Source organism: Phodopus roborovskii, unplaced genomic scaffold, assembly GCF_943737965.1.
Source record: "Phodopus roborovskii unplaced genomic scaffold, PHOROB, whole genome shotgun sequence".
Classification (NCBI taxonomy): domain Eukaryota; kingdom Metazoa; phylum Chordata; class Mammalia; order Rodentia; family Cricetidae; genus Phodopus; species Phodopus roborovskii.
The window spans coordinates 848320-866783 of record NW_026126483.1 but is presented as its reverse complement, the minus strand read 5'-3'; the positions used below and the strand labels follow the sequence as shown (position 1 = coordinate 866783).

The 18464-nt window shown below is 44.8% G+C and overlaps 1 protein-coding gene across 1 annotated transcript; it reads right to left on the bottom strand.

Annotated features, from left to right (window-relative positions):
• Positions 1-4259: 4259 nt before the first annotated feature.
• On the bottom strand, positions 4260-12077 carry LOC127229496 (butyrophilin subfamily 2 member A2). Its single transcript, XM_051194602.1, has 6 exons — positions 11741-12077; positions 10318-10599; positions 9106-9279; positions 7639-7659; positions 7520-7546; positions 4260-4869 (listed from the first exon to the last, which is right to left on the bottom strand). Exons 1-6 carry the CDS (start codon positions 12072-12074, stop codon positions 4262-4264), a joined length of 1446 nt encoding a protein of 481 aa, XP_051050559.1. The 5' UTR covers positions 12075-12077; the 3' UTR covers positions 4260-4261.
• Positions 12078-18464: the final 6387 nt, after the last annotated feature.

Here is an 18464-nt window from a genome sequence, read left to right as displayed (position 1 = left end):
TCATAAGAGACAAAAGTAGCCAATCCACCAGCTGAAAAATCCAGAGGCTGAGGATAGTGGGCCTGTGTAAACAGGATTCACATCTCCACCATCATCTGGTTTGGTCACCCAACCAGAAGAAATGAATACAAAATTCCAGCAGTAAGATATGAATGAAGATTGGAGCAAAGACCTTAAGTGCTTGCTTTTTGCCTGTTGATCAGATGCACTACAACTATCAACATTGTTTATTCATTATGGGTTTTGTTATTTTTACCTAAAGATGTCTCTTTCTGGTAATAATATTTTTCAATCCTGGTTTTTCTCAATTACACCTTTAAATTTTTTTTTTTTTTTTAAAGATAGAGATCATTCTCTCTGTACAGGCTTCGCACTGGAACTTGCTGTGTAGACCAGGCTAGTCTCTAACTCTGAGATCTGCCTGCCTCTGTCTCCCAAATGCTGGGGTTAAAGTCAAGTTGAGATTTTTTAAAACTTCTTTTTTTAATTTGTAATAAAAGTTTACATTATTTTTCAAAGAAGTTAGTAAACTGAAAGCACCTCTTAATAAAGGTCTGAAATAGTATCAAACATTAATGAAATGCATCAAAACCTTAGCTTTGAGGCTAGTACCTCAGGAGTAGGCACTTGCCTAGCATGTTCAAGGCCTTGCGTTCAATCCCCAAACATGCTTCACCTTTCATTTTTGGCATAGACCTGGTTATACACGGTGTTGCTTCAAGCATAAGATTTCAAATATTTTTATCTTATAAACTTTTTGTACTCTTGAAAATAACTGAGGACCCTGAACAGTTTTTTTTTATATGGGTTGTATCTATTAACATTTAATACAATAGGAATTGAAGTCAGGAAGATTTTAAGCATAGGAACACAAAAGCACATTGTAGTGAGATATCCACTCTGCCTGCACCTGTTGCACTGACTATACCTGTGGTCACTGGTGCGGGCGTGATGGGGGAAGGCTACATCTGGGGTCCTGGACCCCAGCTCACTTTCTCTTGGTTCCAGTAGAGTCACGGAAAGCAGTCTGGAAGTGGATCCTTGGAGTGGGAACTTGCGGGTCATTAGTTTCTCGTGTAAGTGACTCCTCCCCGAATAAAATATATAATCCATATTATAACCTCATCCCATGCATCTTAACCTGTGCATTTTTAGCACATATTTCAGTGGGTAGGATACTACCATCATGTGTCACTTAACATCTAGAAAATCCTGGGCTTACATGTAATGTGCAAAGATGCGAATGTTGCTTTTAGTAGTGTTGAAGAATTCTGACTCCCTAGATCCTCTGAAATTGTCTTGGACTGACACATACTTTTAAGAACCCCTCTCACTAATGTTCCAGAGGAAGACTGCAAGACAGTTATTGCAGACTACCTGGGAATCGACAAGTTGGGGAAGTTAAGGAAGAGGGGCAGAGGTGCTGAAATATGATAGTCAGTAGAGGCTTTTGCCAAGCCCACAGTGAACTCTGGAAATGGACCTTGGGAACAAGCTACAGACCTTTATACATATACACTTTATATATACACACAGTCATTGGATACCCTCCCTCACCTCCCAGCCCCGAATGCACACCCCCCTGTGGGAGGTATGGAGGTCCTTGTGCTCACATGTACTACTCCGTAGGAGATCCAGGAATGTTAAACACACAGGGTTGTCCCTTCAAAGAGAGGTGAATAGCTTGTTTTCCATCCAGAGATATGGTTAATAGCCGGGTCACCATTGCACTATCTGTGTGGCCAAAGAGACCACACAAGATGCTTCCTGGACCCTTATCCTGAGCTTGTCAATCCATACTGAAGGTGTCACATGTACTTTACAAAGAGTTTTGATGTAGTCATGTTTTAAGTTTTATTGTGCATAGGGGATTGAGTTAACTATCAGGAAAAATTTCACCAAATCCTAAAGTGCATAAATATGTCTACTATTCAGTGTATTCAGTGTAGCATGAACAATAAAAACCCAGAGACAGATATTGGGGTTTAAGTTGAAGATCATAAAAGCAAAGCAGCCAACCACTAGAGAGTTCTTACCTCCACCAAGACTGGGGTGACCCTGTCCTCAGCGTGACCGCAGACTGAATACCCTGCACTCTTGTCTCCATCTGCCTTATATTCCTCTCTAGTGCTGGGATTAAAGGCATGCACCACCATCACCCTGCTTCTATGGCTAACTAGTGTGGCTGCTGGGATTAAATATATATAAGCTGAAAGTACTGCAGCACGTGTGAGAGTCAGAGACAGAGGTATACAGACACATACACAGAGAGAAACAGAGAGAGAGAGAGAGAGAGAGAGAGAGAGAGAGAGAGAGAGAGAGAGAACATAATTGGAGCTCTTCATCAGCTTGGGCCTGGGAACCAGTTCTGAAGGAAGCCTTGTAAGACCCTCAGAATGAGGATTCTCCCAGTTTCAGTCGGTACCCCCAAGAACTCAATGTCCAGTCCAGTTGCTGCAACATGCAAGAGGCTTTAATGAACAGGAAACATTTGAGCAAACGGGCTCCCTCACCATGCAGGCTAGAGAGAAGCCCCATCCCCCAAGCACAGGTGTTTTTAAAGGCAAAGCCCACAAGTTTAGGGAGAGGGTTTGACCCTCAGTCCCTTGAGTATGTGACCCTTTGAGGCTGGATGGTCTTGCTGTTAGGGTCAACAGACCTTAGGGCCTCAGGGTGTGCTAATTAATCTTGTCTGGGCAAACCGGAGGTGCAGCTATCTCTTTGTTTCTTAAGAACCCTATTTACCATCTGCTGACTCACAGAAAAGAGAGGCAGTGTGAATTCTTGGGGAAGTTAGCAAATTCCAGGTCAGACTGTCCTTTTTTTCAAGTAGGGGGGTTTCTTTAACTTTACTTTTTGTCATTCAGCCTTTGATTGGCTATAGTAGTTCTGCTGCTTGACTGCGATTCAGACCATTTGATCTTTTAATTTAAGACAGTGTTTCTTACAGGAAGAAGCCAGTAGATGTCTTTCTTTGGCCAAACATCAAGTTGATCTGGAAGAAAGGATGTGGGAAGTGCCAACACATGTCGGTGACACACACTCTGAGAAAGACTAACAGAATTTTCTTTGGTCAAGTAGTTGTTTGATTGACTGACTGGTGCTTTTGTTGGTTTGTTTGTTTTAAAGAACATGATCTCAGAGACCACCTCTGCTGTAACCTGCTTCCCTGATCTCCCCACTCATGTGTTTGCTAAATGGATAGATTTAAGACTGTCTTTCATTCTATGATGATGAACTGCAATGGGGAAGTGTAAGATGAAAGAACTCCTTTTCTTCTCTAGTTGCCTTTGAACACAGTGATCCCAGCAACAGAACAAGCAAACTGGTGCATCATACTTCCTTTAATCCCATGCCTTGGGGAGGTGAAGAAGCCCCACCTCCCGGCCTCCTCTAGAGCTGTACCACTAGCAGGCTGCTCTACCTGAATGATGCTTCTTAGAGCAGCACAAATCTCCCTTCTGCTGGGGTGCAAACCCTCCACTCACCTGGGACCCCATCTCTCCAGCTTCTGTCAAACTTCCCTGCTCAAGTGGCCCCTGCAGTCAGTAGTGATTCTCGAGGACTGTGCTGGTGGTGTTACAGGCGCTGGGATAGGAAGTAGCGCAGGAAGCTTGTGCTTATTTCTTCTGTGATGAAAAGCTGTGGAACTGTCTTTGGGACTCAGGAGAAGGAAACACTCAGAACTGAGTGTCTACTGTAGGGACCTCTGAGCCAGCTGGAAACCAGACTGTCACTGTTCATTCTTCCCTCCCATGTGTAGGCTTACAGATACATACTCCACACATCTTTATTACATGCTAGAAAAACCTTTGGCTTTGGATATTTGTGGACCATTAGCTCCCATCTCTCCACAGCTGTCATATGAGGCCTACCCCAAGCTCGCTGCTCCATTTCCTCCATCTGTGGCCTCAGTTTGTATTGACCTGTCTCCTTCCTCTGCTGTTCTCTCCTTCTTTCATCCTGATGCACCCTATTGCCCTTGCCTTGGCCACTATGGGCAGAGCATCATGGTGAAGTTTCAGAGTTTTCTATCTCTTCCCTTCTCACACTTTCATCTCAGCAGAGAGCGATGTGATGACAGTGGTCCAATAAGCCTGGGTCTAGGCCCATAGTTAGAAGCAAATGAGCTAATGAAGGAGTGAACTGGGGCACAGACCTGGAATATGTGGGGAGGGGGCAGCTGGAAGATGCACGAGGTGACCTGAAGGACATAGGGCCTGCTCTCCACCTGATTGTGTGTGGAGGTGGTAGGTGAGAGCTATGGCTCCTTTACATGGCTCTGAGAAACTGGTCTTGTCCTATATAGGATCAGCCCACCCTCAGGTATTGTTACTCCCTGTGCCCCTGTGAATGCTGGGCAGATGAAGAGGGGACTATCATCAGAGCCAAGCCTAAAGAAGGGTCTCAGGGGTCCAGCAAAGGCCACAGGGGGACATGTGTAGATGTGTGACCTGTCTCTCATGTTGTAGAAAGAAACATCTCCAGCTTCACAGTCCAGGAAGATGGCTACTCGGTGCAGATGCTCTTTCAGAGGTATGATCGTCTCTGGGGAGGACAGGGCTCTGTACTGGCTTCCAAACATCTCCAGGGTCCAGAAGCCATTCTGAGGAACCAACAGGGCTTCCCCTTTCCTTTCAACACTGTCTCTACAGACGCCAATGGCCCACACCATCACATTTTCCACCTCCACCTCCCAGTAATGCTTTCCTGAGGAGAAGCTCTCCCGGCCCAGGACACATGGCCGGCAGTCAAACCTCTCAGGGTTGTCAGGCACGCTCTGCCTCGAAGCACCTCGTCTTACACTTCTCTGGTCGTCTGACAGGAAGAGTTCAGGATGAGCTGTATCTGGGTCCAGAACTACATCAGCTGTAGGAAAAGTCTCAGGCTTAGTGCTGAGAGCTCAAATTCCTGGACATGCACAACCTCTGGTTCCCCCCCCCCCCCATGGGGTATTGGGAGCTGATGTGGGATTCCTTTTCAAAGAAGGCAGTTTGTTTGTTTGTTGATCTAAGGAAGCCCATAATGAAGCTCGTTTGTGTTCTAGGCAGACAGGAGTGATGGGAGATGTCATTCTGTATATGTTTCTCATACTGGTTAATGAATAAAGCTCATTTAAAAATGTAATGTATAATTTAGTACAGATTTTACATAGTTACCTCTAATAGTCAAAACTTATAGCTAGGTGAGTTAGGTTTTCTAGATATGCAGAGATATGTTTGAGATAGATAGGCATTCTTCAAACCTTTCAAAGACCTACAGAATATGGCATTTAAATTGGTTTAGGGTTTTTCTTGACAATGAGACATAATTGTTCCTGGCAACACCACCTGCATCAGAAAGGAAGATGGACATTGAAGAAACTCGTTATAGAGTTTGCTTCCAATATGGCAAGACTAGCCATTTGGACAAGATACTGCTCTTGTCTGGACTGTTTGACTTTATGCTGTATAAACTGGACATGCAGGACCCACAGAAAAGTGACTGCTGATTCAAGATGGACATTGCTACAGAGTTCCTGCTTCATGGAAGAGTCTGCCAGACAGTCTGCAGGACACAGAGAAAAATGACTGACAAGCTGCCAATAAAAGAAGACAGTTTAAAGTTTCCTGCTTTGCTGAAGAGTCTGCCAGACACACTATGGCCTATGGGCTAAAGATGGAAGATTACAGAAGAACTTCAGGTGACTAAAAAGGCCAGATGTCTCTGTCATTTCTAGAGTTTATATACTATCCTTCTGTGGTCTTTGAAGGAGTTGAAGACAGACAGTTATGGTTATAGTTTTCTTTAGTTAGGATTCAATGATAGGGTACATATAGGACCTTAGACTCACAAGACAAAATAGATGATGGAATATTTTCTTCAAATCTTACTAAATGTTAATGGACTAAATATTGTTAACTGTGATTCTTACTTGATAACTGTTGTGTTATATATTTTGCTGTGTTAAGCTTAAAACCCTTCTTTTTATTTAGACAGAAAAGAGGAGATGATGGGAGATGCCTATATATATATATATATATATATATATATATATATATATATGTTTCTCATACTGGTTAATGAATAAAGCACTGTTGGCCAATAGGAAGGGAAGATAGGAGGGACTGGAGACAAGGAGGAAATAGGAAGGAGGAAGGAGGGGTCAACATGGAGAGTCTGGAGAAAACAGAATGCCGGCTGGCTCCCCGGTAAGAAGACCATGTGGAAATATTAGATTATCAGAAATGGGTTAATATTTAAGACAGAGCTAGATGATAAGAAACAAGTAACGGGCCAACAGAATTATATCTAATACATAGTCTCAGTGTGTTAATTGGGGCTGGTGCAGCGGCGGAACAAGACCAGTGGCGGGCAAAAAATCCCTACTCCTTACACAGGAGGATTGTCTTCTATAAAGTAGACAGGGGCTCTAAGAAACCCAGCAAGTTCAGCAAATGAGCTGAAGGGAATGCTTCCCCCTTTCAGCATTCTCAGATCTGCTCCAGTGTTTGCCATAATATAAGATCTCTAGGATTCTCCTAATAGAAACCATCCAACTTGGCTTTGGCCAACAAGAGAGGCTTAATCTCTCACTCTCCCTAATGATGAGCCAGTTAACGAATCTAAGTGAGTCCTGGCTAGTACAAGATCACTTCACTGGTCTCGGCATTCCTTCAATCAGCTGACAACTGATTTAAATGACTGATAGGGTACCCACCGAAGGATACAGAAGGAGAACAAATGTCCCCAAAGCCAAGCTGAAAGGTGTGTGCAGCAAACATAAGATGGGGATATTTTCAGGCAGGGTTGAAGCTCATAGTAGTGTCTTCTATGGGCACAGAAAGTGTTTGCCAACCGTCTGCACTATGGTTTGTCTAGTCAGTCAACTTTGCTGACGGTGTTAGAATTATATCCTCCTGATATGCATGGTTTGTGACAACTTGTAATTGTCTCAACTAGATAGTGACAATTTTCAACTTCCCCTTAAGGAGCAAAAGTCCTTGGGCCAAGGCCTTTGCATGCTTGATGGCAACACATGAAAAAATTAATAATTCTCATGAAGAATAGGTAGCGAGGCTCTGGGCTCTCTCACTCACCTGATTCACAGAGTATTAGCGTCCTGGAAGCAGGAAGCATTTCTGGACACCTAGTAATTACATCCCTGATCAGCACCAGGAAATGTATTGCATTTTTGCCACAAGGGATCCAACTGTTCGATCTAACTGTCTCCCAGATAATAAATACCCAAGACAGAATTGTCTTCTTTCGAATTAATTCGGGATCCAAGAGCAAGAGTACTCTTGGGAGAGCTATTCTGTATGGGAGAGCTCTGCTACTCATGGATTAACTTCTTCTGAAAAAGGGAAGGGCTGTGAGAAATAAATTGCCGGGCTGACAAAGCTAGGGTCCAGCATTAGGGGGGGCTATGGCGTTCTTAATCCCCTACTTCCCCACTCGAGGGACCCTGGTTCTTTGTTAATTTCTTCCCTTAGTAGAGAGAAATCTCAGGATATAAGGGAATGCCAGAGGCTCTCACCAGCATGTAAGAGGGTTCTTCTCCATCCTGCAAGTGACAGAGAGGTGAATGTCATGAGATCATGGCTAAGCCAGCAGAACACAAACTGTAGAGAGTAGTTCAGGAAAGCTTAAACTTACGCAGTTCTTCTTGAAGTTGCCCTGAAAAAGAAAGCAGTGTCCTCAGTAGGCAGCAGAGGGTATTTGGATTTGTCTTAAATGATGCTCTTGCTACAGCACCAAACCCTTCTTTCCTACCTGACAGGGTTAATCTCCATTGTGACCTGGACAGGATTTAGAATCCCCATGGAAACAAACTTAGGTTTGTCTGTGAGAGATTTTCTAAGTGAGGTTAATGAGTTTGATCATGGTGGATCAGAGGGTAAGGGCACTTACTGCCAAGTCTGAGTCTAATCCCCAAGACCCATGAAGGAAAGAACCAACTCTCACAAATTGTTCTCTGATTTCTACATGCAGGCAATAGTGGGGTACCTTTCTCCAAATAAATGTAACTTAAAAAAAAAAAAAAAAGGCTTAGGAAGCTGGATGCACACCCCTTTAATCCCAGCACTTCAGAGGCAGAGGCAGGTGGATCTTTGTTTACAGCCTGTTTTACATAGTGACTTCTAGGACAGCCAGAGCTACATAGTGAGGCCAGGTCTTGGAAAACAAAACAAATCAAAATAGAACAAAATCCAAAAAAAAAAAAAAAAAAAAGCTTAGGCTCTGAAGAGATGGCTTAGTGCTTAAGAACACTTATTGCTTTTGTAGAAGACACAGATTCCATTAGCCAGCACCTACATAGTGGTTCACAAACATCCATAACTCTAGTATCAGGCCATCCAATGCCTTTTTCTGACCTCTGTGAGCATCAGACATTCAATGGTATACATAATACATATAGGCAAAATATTCATTCACAAATTTAAAATTTTTCAAAATTTTCACTTACTTTGTATGTGTGTGTGTGTGTGTGTGTGTGTGTGTGTGTGTGTGTGTGTGTGTGTGTCCATGTGTCTGTGTGCTATGTTGCAGGTTCGGAGGTCAGAGGACAGCCTGTAGGAGTGGTTCTAGATATTTAATCTAGGATGTCAGGCTTGGAAGCAAGTCCCTTTACCAACTGAATCATTTTGTCTGCCCCTATCAGATGTAACTATCACAACAATGAAAAAAGTAACTAATAAAATACCCATACATGAGAACTGTCAGAAGCCAGAAGTGATATATACCATGTGAGGGGACAATATTGGGACTTTTTTGGTTTGCTTTTGTTTAGTAACTCAGTCCTGCTTGTAAGTATGTGATGCAAAGTTTACAGATTGGAACAAAAGATCCAAAGTCATAATTACTATAATATGAGAGTTTTGAGCCCTTCCACTGACTGTATGTGTCCCTGTCTCGTGCAAGCTTCTACCTGTCAGAACAGGTGGTGTCCCCTCTTTTCTTTTCCTCCTTTTTTTTCATTTCTTTGGGACCATGGTCCTATGTAGCCTAGGCTGATTTTAAACTCATCTTGTAGCCAAGGTTGGCCTTGAACTGAAGAATAGTGAAATTTAATACTTTATTCTTTTACCTTCTAAGTTCTTTTTCTTTTCCCTAGTTCCTTACGTGTGGTTTCTTTTTCTTCATATTCAACTTCTTTTTCAGCTGACAGAATCGACTTTTTCCTGTGGAGGTTCTTGACGAGGCAGATACTTCCAGATGTAAGGAGGATCAGCATTAGTACAGGCAGAGTGACAGCTATGGCCACCATCCAGAGAGGAAGGCTGGGCACGAAGAACTCTGGAAATTGAGCCAGAGAAGTGCTGTGTGGTGAGAGACAGGACACCAAGGCTAAGAGCTCTCCTTGGAGGAAGTTTATCTGGAGAGCTCCCTCAAGTCCCAGCCCTGGGGTTTCTCTCTCAGGATGGGAGAAAGATGATGGTTGACTGTAGTGAGATAGTCCTTCTGTGGCACTGACCACGCCCATTGGGGGGTGGAGCGATGGGCGGAAGTGACCTGTGGAAGTGACCTGTGGAAGGAGGTTAGAGAGGGGGGGGGAGCTCTCTTGCTGGCGGGACTCAGACAGGGGACTCAGACAGGAGAGCATCGGGTGGAATTCCCTGGTGTTCATCTGTCTAGGTTGTAAGTTATTTCTCCCTGAATAAACATCTATTTGGCCTATTTGTTTATCCTGATCCTTATTTAACCGCAATAGTTGACCTCTGACTTCTCAGTGGATAAAAACTCAGGGTCACCCAGGGCTGCCATGGATGAAATGAGGTAAGCAGTCTGCTAAATCTCTACAGCCTTCACCTTTCACAGGCCCCAGCATCCTGGTCCAGGATTTTGCAATGCCTTCCTCCTTGCTCTGTCCTTGCTGCATACAGTCTCTTCTCAACTGAGGGATGGAGATCCATTTCATTATACATTAAAACCCTGAAATGTGCTGGGTGTTGTGGCCTATACTCTAACCCCAGCACTACGAGGGAGAAGGAGAAGGATTACCACAAGTTCAAGTGTAGTCAAGTTTAAGTTGTGAGATCCATTCTGTTTTGTCTTGTCATTCCAAGTGTAGGGGCTACAGGTATGAACCAACATAACCACTGTTCCTCGCTGTTCTATTACTGTTTATCACTACTCATTCATATGATTGGGACTAATTGGTTTCCTTCTTGTGACAAAGGATGTGACCTCAGTTCAGCTTCAGCCTCTAGCTCTGCAGAGTCAAAAATCCTTTATCAGACCATCCTCTAGTCTCCCATCAGTATTCTAGACATCAGCCTATTTGCAGAGGAGACTATCTTTTCTAGACATACCTCCAGAGGGCAGAAGACTAACCTGGAATAAAAATCACACTCTCCACCTCCTGGTTGAGCAGACTGTTGTTGATGGAGCAGGTCATGTTCCTCACAGAGCAGTCCCTAATGATCACAGTCATAGTGACTGTGAAGAGACCTCCTCTGTCAGCTGTACAATCTTCCTCCAGGGCAGGCACAGCTTCATAATAGGGGTCTCTCCACACAGCTCTGGGCTCTGGGTACCACCCTTCAGATGTGCATTCCAGCAAGATGCTCCCATCCTCAAGGGTCTTCATTTTAATGAGGGGCTTAGAGCCCAGGCCTAGGAAGGAACACTAGAACTCAGCTAAGAGTGGCTACTTTAGTTCCAGCACTAGAGATGGAGAAACAGGAAGATCTCTATGAGTTTGAGGCCAGCCTGGTCTACAGAGAAAGTTCCAGGACAGCCAAGGCTACATAGTGTGACCCTGTCACAAAAACAAACAAACAATGTGGCTGGGCTAGGGATGTAGCTCAGTAGTATAATGCTTGCATGGCATAGAAAGGGCTTGGGTTTGATCCTTAGCATCATAAAACAAGCAATAGGATTTCATTGAGTATATCTTAGTGACCTGCTCTTAATGGTAGAAGCCAAGGAAAGGGATGTACAAACTGGCTCAACCTAGGGGTAATTAATATGCAAGTTCCTACAGCCAAAAGATAGAGGGAAGATGAATCAGGAAGGAAGAAAAGATGGGTAGAAAGAAAGGTGTTGATGTTAGAGAAAGGGCCAATGTGCCAAATGTGCTGGAAGCAAAGGATTCCATCACTCCACATTGTGCTCCAGCTCCAAGGTTCATCACAGACCACATATGTATACTGTCTCTGTAAAGGCTTGCTGTTTCACTGACTCTGCCAGAGACTTCAATGGTCTGACTTCTAAGTAGGTGTGTTCTGTCCAACCTAGAAAGGCCAACTTAGAACTTTGTGCTCTGAGGGAAAATTTCTCAGTTGCTTTGGTCTTGTGGACATTTTAGAATACAAGAATTTGTTTGGCTGCCACAACCTTATATAACTTTCTTATTTTAAGACACTGTCCTTTTTGGCTCAGGGCTCCTTCATGGCCAACCAGAGAAGGCAATGGCCCATAGCTGTGTGCCAACCACACAGCCTGCTGCCTTTGGATAACGAATAGTATTCCCTCAGAGCTGACTCTCGACCTTCAGAAGCGTTTACCTCTTAGGGACTCCTTCAGGTAGGCAATCTGTATAGTGTGTCCCCATGCTACAGATAGGAATGCATCTGAGGTAGTCAAAACAGTGCCATCTACTCAGTGCATGTCATCAGAAGAATATCCTGGAAGGCTTCAGCTGAAGAGAATATTAGACATAGCAAAGCTTCAGCTATGACTCTGAATCCAGGAAAGCAATGTTCCCCAAAGGTCACAGTGGAAAAAGTAAACAGAGGAGTGTGGGGTGACTCACTTGCCACCATGAGCCTCATGAAGGCCTGATCGTAGGACCTGCCTTCCTGGAAGTAGCAGCAGTAGATGCCATTGTCATAGGCTGTGACATTGTGGATAACGAGCGCCACTCTTCCCTTGCTGATGTCTGTGCTCACGAAGGTAGTTCTTCCTTGATATGCTGCCATCTGCTCCTCGTCTCTCTCCTGGTGGTCTTTGTACACAAGCACCGCGGGGGAGAAATGCCACCGAAACCACCGCACCTCCATGCCCTCTGCATTCCTCTCTGGTGATAGGTGGCAGTGCAGTGTGGTATTTTCTCCTACCATGGCCAGGACGGGCTCAGCTGGTCCCATGACAGTAAATTGGGCTATTCAACAAAGGAGAACAATCAGGCAGGAATGGCAGCCATGAAATATCCAGTGCAGTCAAGTGGGTTTCAAGAGTATTCAAGCTGTGGCCCTGGACATCTGCACATTCAACCCAACACAAAATGGTAATCTCACTTAAAACTACGTGAGGTTTGTTTCTGTTGCTGTCTGTTTTTATTCCATGGTTCTCAAGTGTAAACTTTGTAGTGACAGTTTTGGGTCGCAATGCCATACAAAGCAAACATGTGTGCACTCATAGCACTCAAGCTGAGCTTTGCACACTGGCCTGGTTAGCTGTAACTGTCAATGGGGCACAACCTAGAATTCTCTCGGAAGAGAACCTCAGCTGGGAACTCGCTCAGGTCAGACTGGTCTGTAGACATTATGGGGTACCGTCTATTGATGTAGGAGTGCCCCCACCACTCCCTAGGCAGGTGATCCTGATCTACATAAGAGCCTGATGCCAGCCAGCCAGCAGCCTTTCCCATGGCCCACCCCGCACTTCTTTGGCCATGAAGTGAGTTAGTTTCTTGGTTGGAGGCACTGCCTTGTGGACCAGCAAGCAGTCCTGCTTCGTCCCTTTCCTGACCCCCTGCTGAGATGGACTGTGTCCTGCATCTGTACCCAATTAAACCCTTTTCTTTCCTGTGCTGCCTTTTTGTGAGGTTATCTGTCACAGAAACGGAAATGAAACTAGAAGATACCTCTTCTTGATCACCTCACACATGGCCCTGGGAATTCCTCATCTAGTGTGGCCTGGAGAGTTGAAAAGGTTAGACAACCTGGTTTAGACAAGTTCCTGCCAAGGCCACAGGGCCTTCCTACATGGGCTAGTTGCTGTGTCTGGTGAGCAGCATCTCTCGGAACAACCCAGTGATGCTGCAAATATTTCAGGAACAAATACTGAGTTCTGCATAACGCACACCCATGATCCCAATATTTAGGAGATGGAGGCTGGAGGACCAGTCCTTCAAATTCATCCTCAGTTGCATAGCAAGTGCAAGCCTGCTATGGAGAAAAGCACAATAAAACCAACAAACCAGAACTCACATGAACAGAACACTGGGGTCACCTTGAGCACATACTATAGACCCAGTGCTCAGAATGATTTGTCCTGCAGCCCAGTGCCTAAGTGTGCCAGAGATCCAGGGTTGAAAACATAAGTGTGCATGTTAGTCAAGCACTCTATCACCTGAGCCACATTCCTAGCCCCCTTGTTTCCTTTCATGAGACATCGTCTTATTATGTACCCCTGGCTGGTCTTGAACTCTTAGCAGTCTTGCCTCAGTTGCCCAAATTTATAGGTGTGCACCACCACAGCCGGCAAGGTGAGCATTTAAATATTAGTATTTGATGATGTGGAGTTAAACAAAATATTTCATTAAAATCTACCCCATCTGCTTTTAACTCCTTTGAATGTTGCCACTTGAAATTTTACAGGCATATTTACAGGTCTCCTTTGAGGCTTTTGCTGCACTTCTGCAGGGCAAAATTGGGATAAATCTAGTGTATGCAGTCAGAATAGAAGTATGAGCCAGTGCAGCTGTAATCCTCCACCTGGCTGGCTGTCAGGAGAACTGTTGGTATCACTTTCTAAAAGGCTGACAGGAGCAAGAAGCCTACTGCCTTACCTGAGACCAGCACATACAGGCTGAGGACCAGGAAGAGAAGGGAGGCGAGCAGGCAAGAGTACAGGGAAGTAGCAGGCTCCATAGGTCTTCAGGACAGAGACACCTAGATCAGGTGTGGACAGGAAACCTAGAAGTAAAGAGGAGAAATCACCCACAGTTCTCATGTAGGTTGCACTTGTCCCTGTGCTGGTCTCAGAAGCATTCCAACTTGTACCTTATATGGATAGACTTCTTCCTACCGGTAGGGTTGTACCTTGATGAGTGGGTTCACTACACATCCTATGAAACAAACAACATAAACATCATGCAGGCAGTTTTCCGATGTCTTAGGCTCAGTTGTCTTTCCAGAGTCCAGTTTCTTCAGCAGTCATTTGATATTCCTCCCCCGCCCTCCTCCTCTTCCTCTCTTCTTTGGCCTTCTCTCCCCCTCCTCCCCTTCCTTCCTTGCTCCTCTTCTCTGCTTCCCCCTCCCCCTTTTGTGCTCCTCCCGCTGTTTCTCCTAATTATCCATCAAGTCCCTCCTCCCCCTTTCTCCCTCTCTTCTCCTCCAGCCTCCTTCCGTTTCTCCCCCTCCCCTTCCTTGTAAAGGTAGGTAGGTGAGACCGCCCTTCCCCGCAGGTAGCTAGGTAGGTGAGACCGCCTTCCCCGCAGGTGTTCTTTCCTGACTCAAGGATTTGGCTTTTCCCTCACAGCAGCCTGCACGACCCCTCACTCCAGGCCCACCGCACCTCCACCCCCAAGCTCCTATGGCCGGTGCCGGGACTCGGAGCGATCCCCACCCCCTTCCCTACCTTCTAGAATTAACCTCCGCGTTTCTTCTTCTCTGACTCTCAGATACCGATTATCCTGCTTTGCCTCTTCTCTCCAGCCTGCCAGTGGGCACAGTAGCCACCAGAGAACAAACTACTATAGAAGAAAGAACTTTGCACTCTCCATTAGTCACGAAGTGAGAGCCCTCGCAACAACCCACTCTACATGCAAGTCTCACAATTTCCATTGAGCGGTTTAGAGTCCGGGATTGGTCTGTCATGAGTCATCAACCAATAGTATTCTTGTGTTTAGCTGTCACCCGTTACGAGGCAGAATGCACAGAGACAATCCTTCCCTTCCGTCCTAGGGTCTTCCTTTCCTCCCTCCTTTTACCCCCTTTTCACCCAGTGTATCCTCCCTCATCCTCTCCACTCTTGGCCTCTTCCTCCCACTTGAGAGATCCTGGAATTGTGGCTGCTGTCCAGAGGCCCAGTCCTTGTGTGTTGAAATATGTATGAAGAAGGGGGGTAGGGAGCCAGTCACAAGCGGCCCTCTTCTCCAAGCCAGAAGAATCTTGTGCAAGTTGCTAGGCTTGCAAAGAGAGGTAGTGGAGAAGTTGTTTTTCATGAGTCAAGGTTTCACCCTCTCTTTCTCCTATTGGGTTATCTCTTTCCCTCTTTGATCCTGCGGTGTCCCCTCCCTGCCTCTCATCCTCCCTCCCCCATGTCCTTCCCCTCTTCTACCTCTCTGTTCAAAAACTTTGTCTGGGAAGCTGACCCAACTCAACCCATATAACAAAGTACACCAAATAAGAACCCAAAGGGAATTTTTTTGTTAGTAGGAGCCTCATAGCAGAGTTAAAAGACCCTATGAATGGTTTAAATTCCATAAGGAAAATCTCAGGAGCAAAATTGTGTACACTAATTTGGTTCCACTCACCATCCTGTTTAATATCAATCTTTACCACTGTCAAAGGGCATCAGCCTAGTCACCTCAGAACTTTCCCTCAGAATAATACAGCCGTCTAGGAGACAAAGATATGGGGCAAAATCGCCAGCCATGACTGTCATCTTCCCACCACAGCATACACCTCAGCATCCCTGTGTGCTGGTATCTGGTGTCATACTGGGCACATTCTCAGTTCTTTTTACCTCACGTGGTGTCCTTACCCTCAGGCCCAGCATCACAACCTTATTGCTATCCAGCAGAATGGGGAACATCAATGTTTCATAGTCCTACTTCAGAATCCTACTCCTCTGTCCCCTGAACTGTGTCAAAATAAGTGTTGTTCTGAGGCACTAGGATTAGAAGTTTTTTGTTTCAGTTTTGCTTTTAAGACAGGGTTTCTCTGTGTGACAGCTCTAGTTGTAGACCAGGTTGGCCTTGAACTCACAAGAGATGTGCTTGCCTCTGCCTTCTCAGTGCACCACTAGCCTGGCTAGGTTTAGAATATTAGCATGTAAGTTTCAAATGTGTGCCCAGAGGCCTAGGCTCTTTCTATTTTATTCCTGAATGGCTTCAAGTATCTCTGAACTGAGTATCCCTTCCAGAAATAGCAACACACAACAGAGAATCTAAATTCCACTCTGTCCCTGGATCCCAGCAGAAAATTCCCACAGGCACGGCTCAGTTTCCATTTAGCAGCACAGGAAAGCATTCTGTGGGGAGTCAGAATGGAGTAAAATAGTTGAAGACAAGAAGCATTTGAAGAGGGTCAAGTCCAGAACATCCTCCTTGATTAAGCTTGAATCGCGTTATTAGAAGCAAAAGTGTTATTCATGGTGCTGGAGAGATGACTTAGCAGTTGAGAACTCTTTCTCCTCTTCTGGAGGACTCCTGTTCAGTTCCCAGCACTCATGTCAGGCTGCTCTCATTAGGCCATAATGCTAGCTTCAAAGGATCTGATGCTCCCTTCTGGCCTCCTCAGGAATGAAGGTATTGCATAATTAAAAATAAAAAATAATTAAAATCAAAAATATATTATTCAGAATTCCCTACTGTCATCCAGTGAGAGACAGAAATCAGAATCTGAAGAGTGAAGGACCTCTGAAGTCTCCTGCACACACATAGTGCACAAGCACATACCCAGAAACACATGTCTACACTCAAAATAATTATTTTAAAAAATTGTTTTATGGCCGGGTATTGGTGGCACATGCCTTTAATCCCAGCACTCAAGAGGCAGAGGCAGGCAGATCTCTGTGAGTTCAAGGCCTTCCTGGTCTACAGATCTAGTACCAGGACAGGTTCTAAAGCAATACAGAGAAACTGTGTCTCAAAACAAAACAAAACAAAACAATTTTTGTTTTATTAATGAAGTACACCTAGCTTGGCATCGAGTAGGCTAATGGTGCATATTTGTTAAATGGGAGAGTGGACCTTGACCTAAAACCATGATGAAGGCTACCTGCCTTGCTGGTGGTTATGAAGACCATAGCTGCCTACTTTTACCCCAAATGGAGAGAATATTTCTTCAAAAATAGACATTCCCAAAGCAGTTTTCAAGTCCAAACATTTTTACTTTTAACAATGCAATTCAAATTAAATTAAGGAGGAAAAAAGTTGGGAGTGGGAGTTGGGCATATTTTAAGTGTCCAGTGGTGATTTCCATAGCTCAAGAGTACAGATCCCATGGGACCTTCCCTCAAGACTATGAACTAGTACAGGTGGTCAGTGGTGTGTGTGTGTGTGTATGTGTGTGTGAGGTTGTGTGTGTGTGAGGTTGTGTGTGTGAGTGTGTGTATGTGTGTGTGAGGGTGTGGAGTGTGTGTGTGTGTGTGTGAGTGTGAGGGTGTGTGAGAGGGTGTGAATGTGTGTGTGTGAGTGAGTGTGTGAGTGTGTGTATGTGTGTGTGAGGGTGTGGAGTGTGTGTGTGTGAGTGTGAGGGTGTGTGAGAGGGTGTGAATGTGTGTGTGTGAGTGAGTGTGTGTGTGTGTGAGGTGTGTGTGTGGGGGGTGGATGGGTGGGTTAGAGGTAAATCAGACAAGTGGGCAGGGCTCTAGCACTGAGAGCAGAGAGCCCCTAGTACTCTACACCTGGAGGCTGCAGCAGTGGCTTGAGAATTAAACTGCTATAAAACAGGCTAACAGAAGAAGAATCTAATGCCAGTTTAACTTTTTTCTCTTACATTGATTTATTTTGGGTGTGTTTGTGTGCATACACGCATATATGTGTCCCACAGAACACATGGAAATCAGAGAACAACTTGTGGGAAAACATTCTGTAGTGAGATATTCACCTTATCCTCACCTGTGGCATAGACCATGCCCATTGGGGGTGGAGACAGGGCTGGACGTGAGGAGACCTCTCTTGCTTGCAGCAGGAGAACAGGAGGACATCCGGAGGCATCCTTGGGACCAGGAACCTGCTGGTGTTCATCTGTCTATGTTGTTAGTTATTTCTCCCTGAATAAACATCTATTCGGCCTATTTGTTTCTCCTGATCCTTCTTAAACATCAATAATGTTCTCCCTCCATCTTGTCAGCTCTGGGGATTGAGCTCAGCTAGTTAGGCCTTGCATCTCTACCCACTGACAATCTCTATGGCCCTAACAAAATTTTTTGTCTATTTCATTTTGTTTAGACAGGGTCACTCTACATAGCCCCAAATTTTCTGGTACTCACTTATGTAGACCAGAATGGCCTTGAACTCAAAGAAATCTGCCAAGATATGACTCACTCTACCATCCAAGTGCTGGTATTAAAGGGATGCAACACACACCTAGACTAAGAAAAGTTTTAGGTGGCACAGAATGTCATTTTAGATGGAGGGCATTACTGATATGTGGAGCAGATAAAACAAAACCAAAAACAAACAAACAAACAAACAAAAAAAACAAAGTGCAGAGACTTAGGCCAGAGTAGCTGTGGGAGGGGCAGCTATGGAGATAAGTTTAACAAGACTTATTCATGCATAATTCTTTGGACCTCCACTTTCCCATCCTTGAAAATAAGAGTGAGAACAACTTTCCCAGGGAACTGGTTTTAGCAAAGCA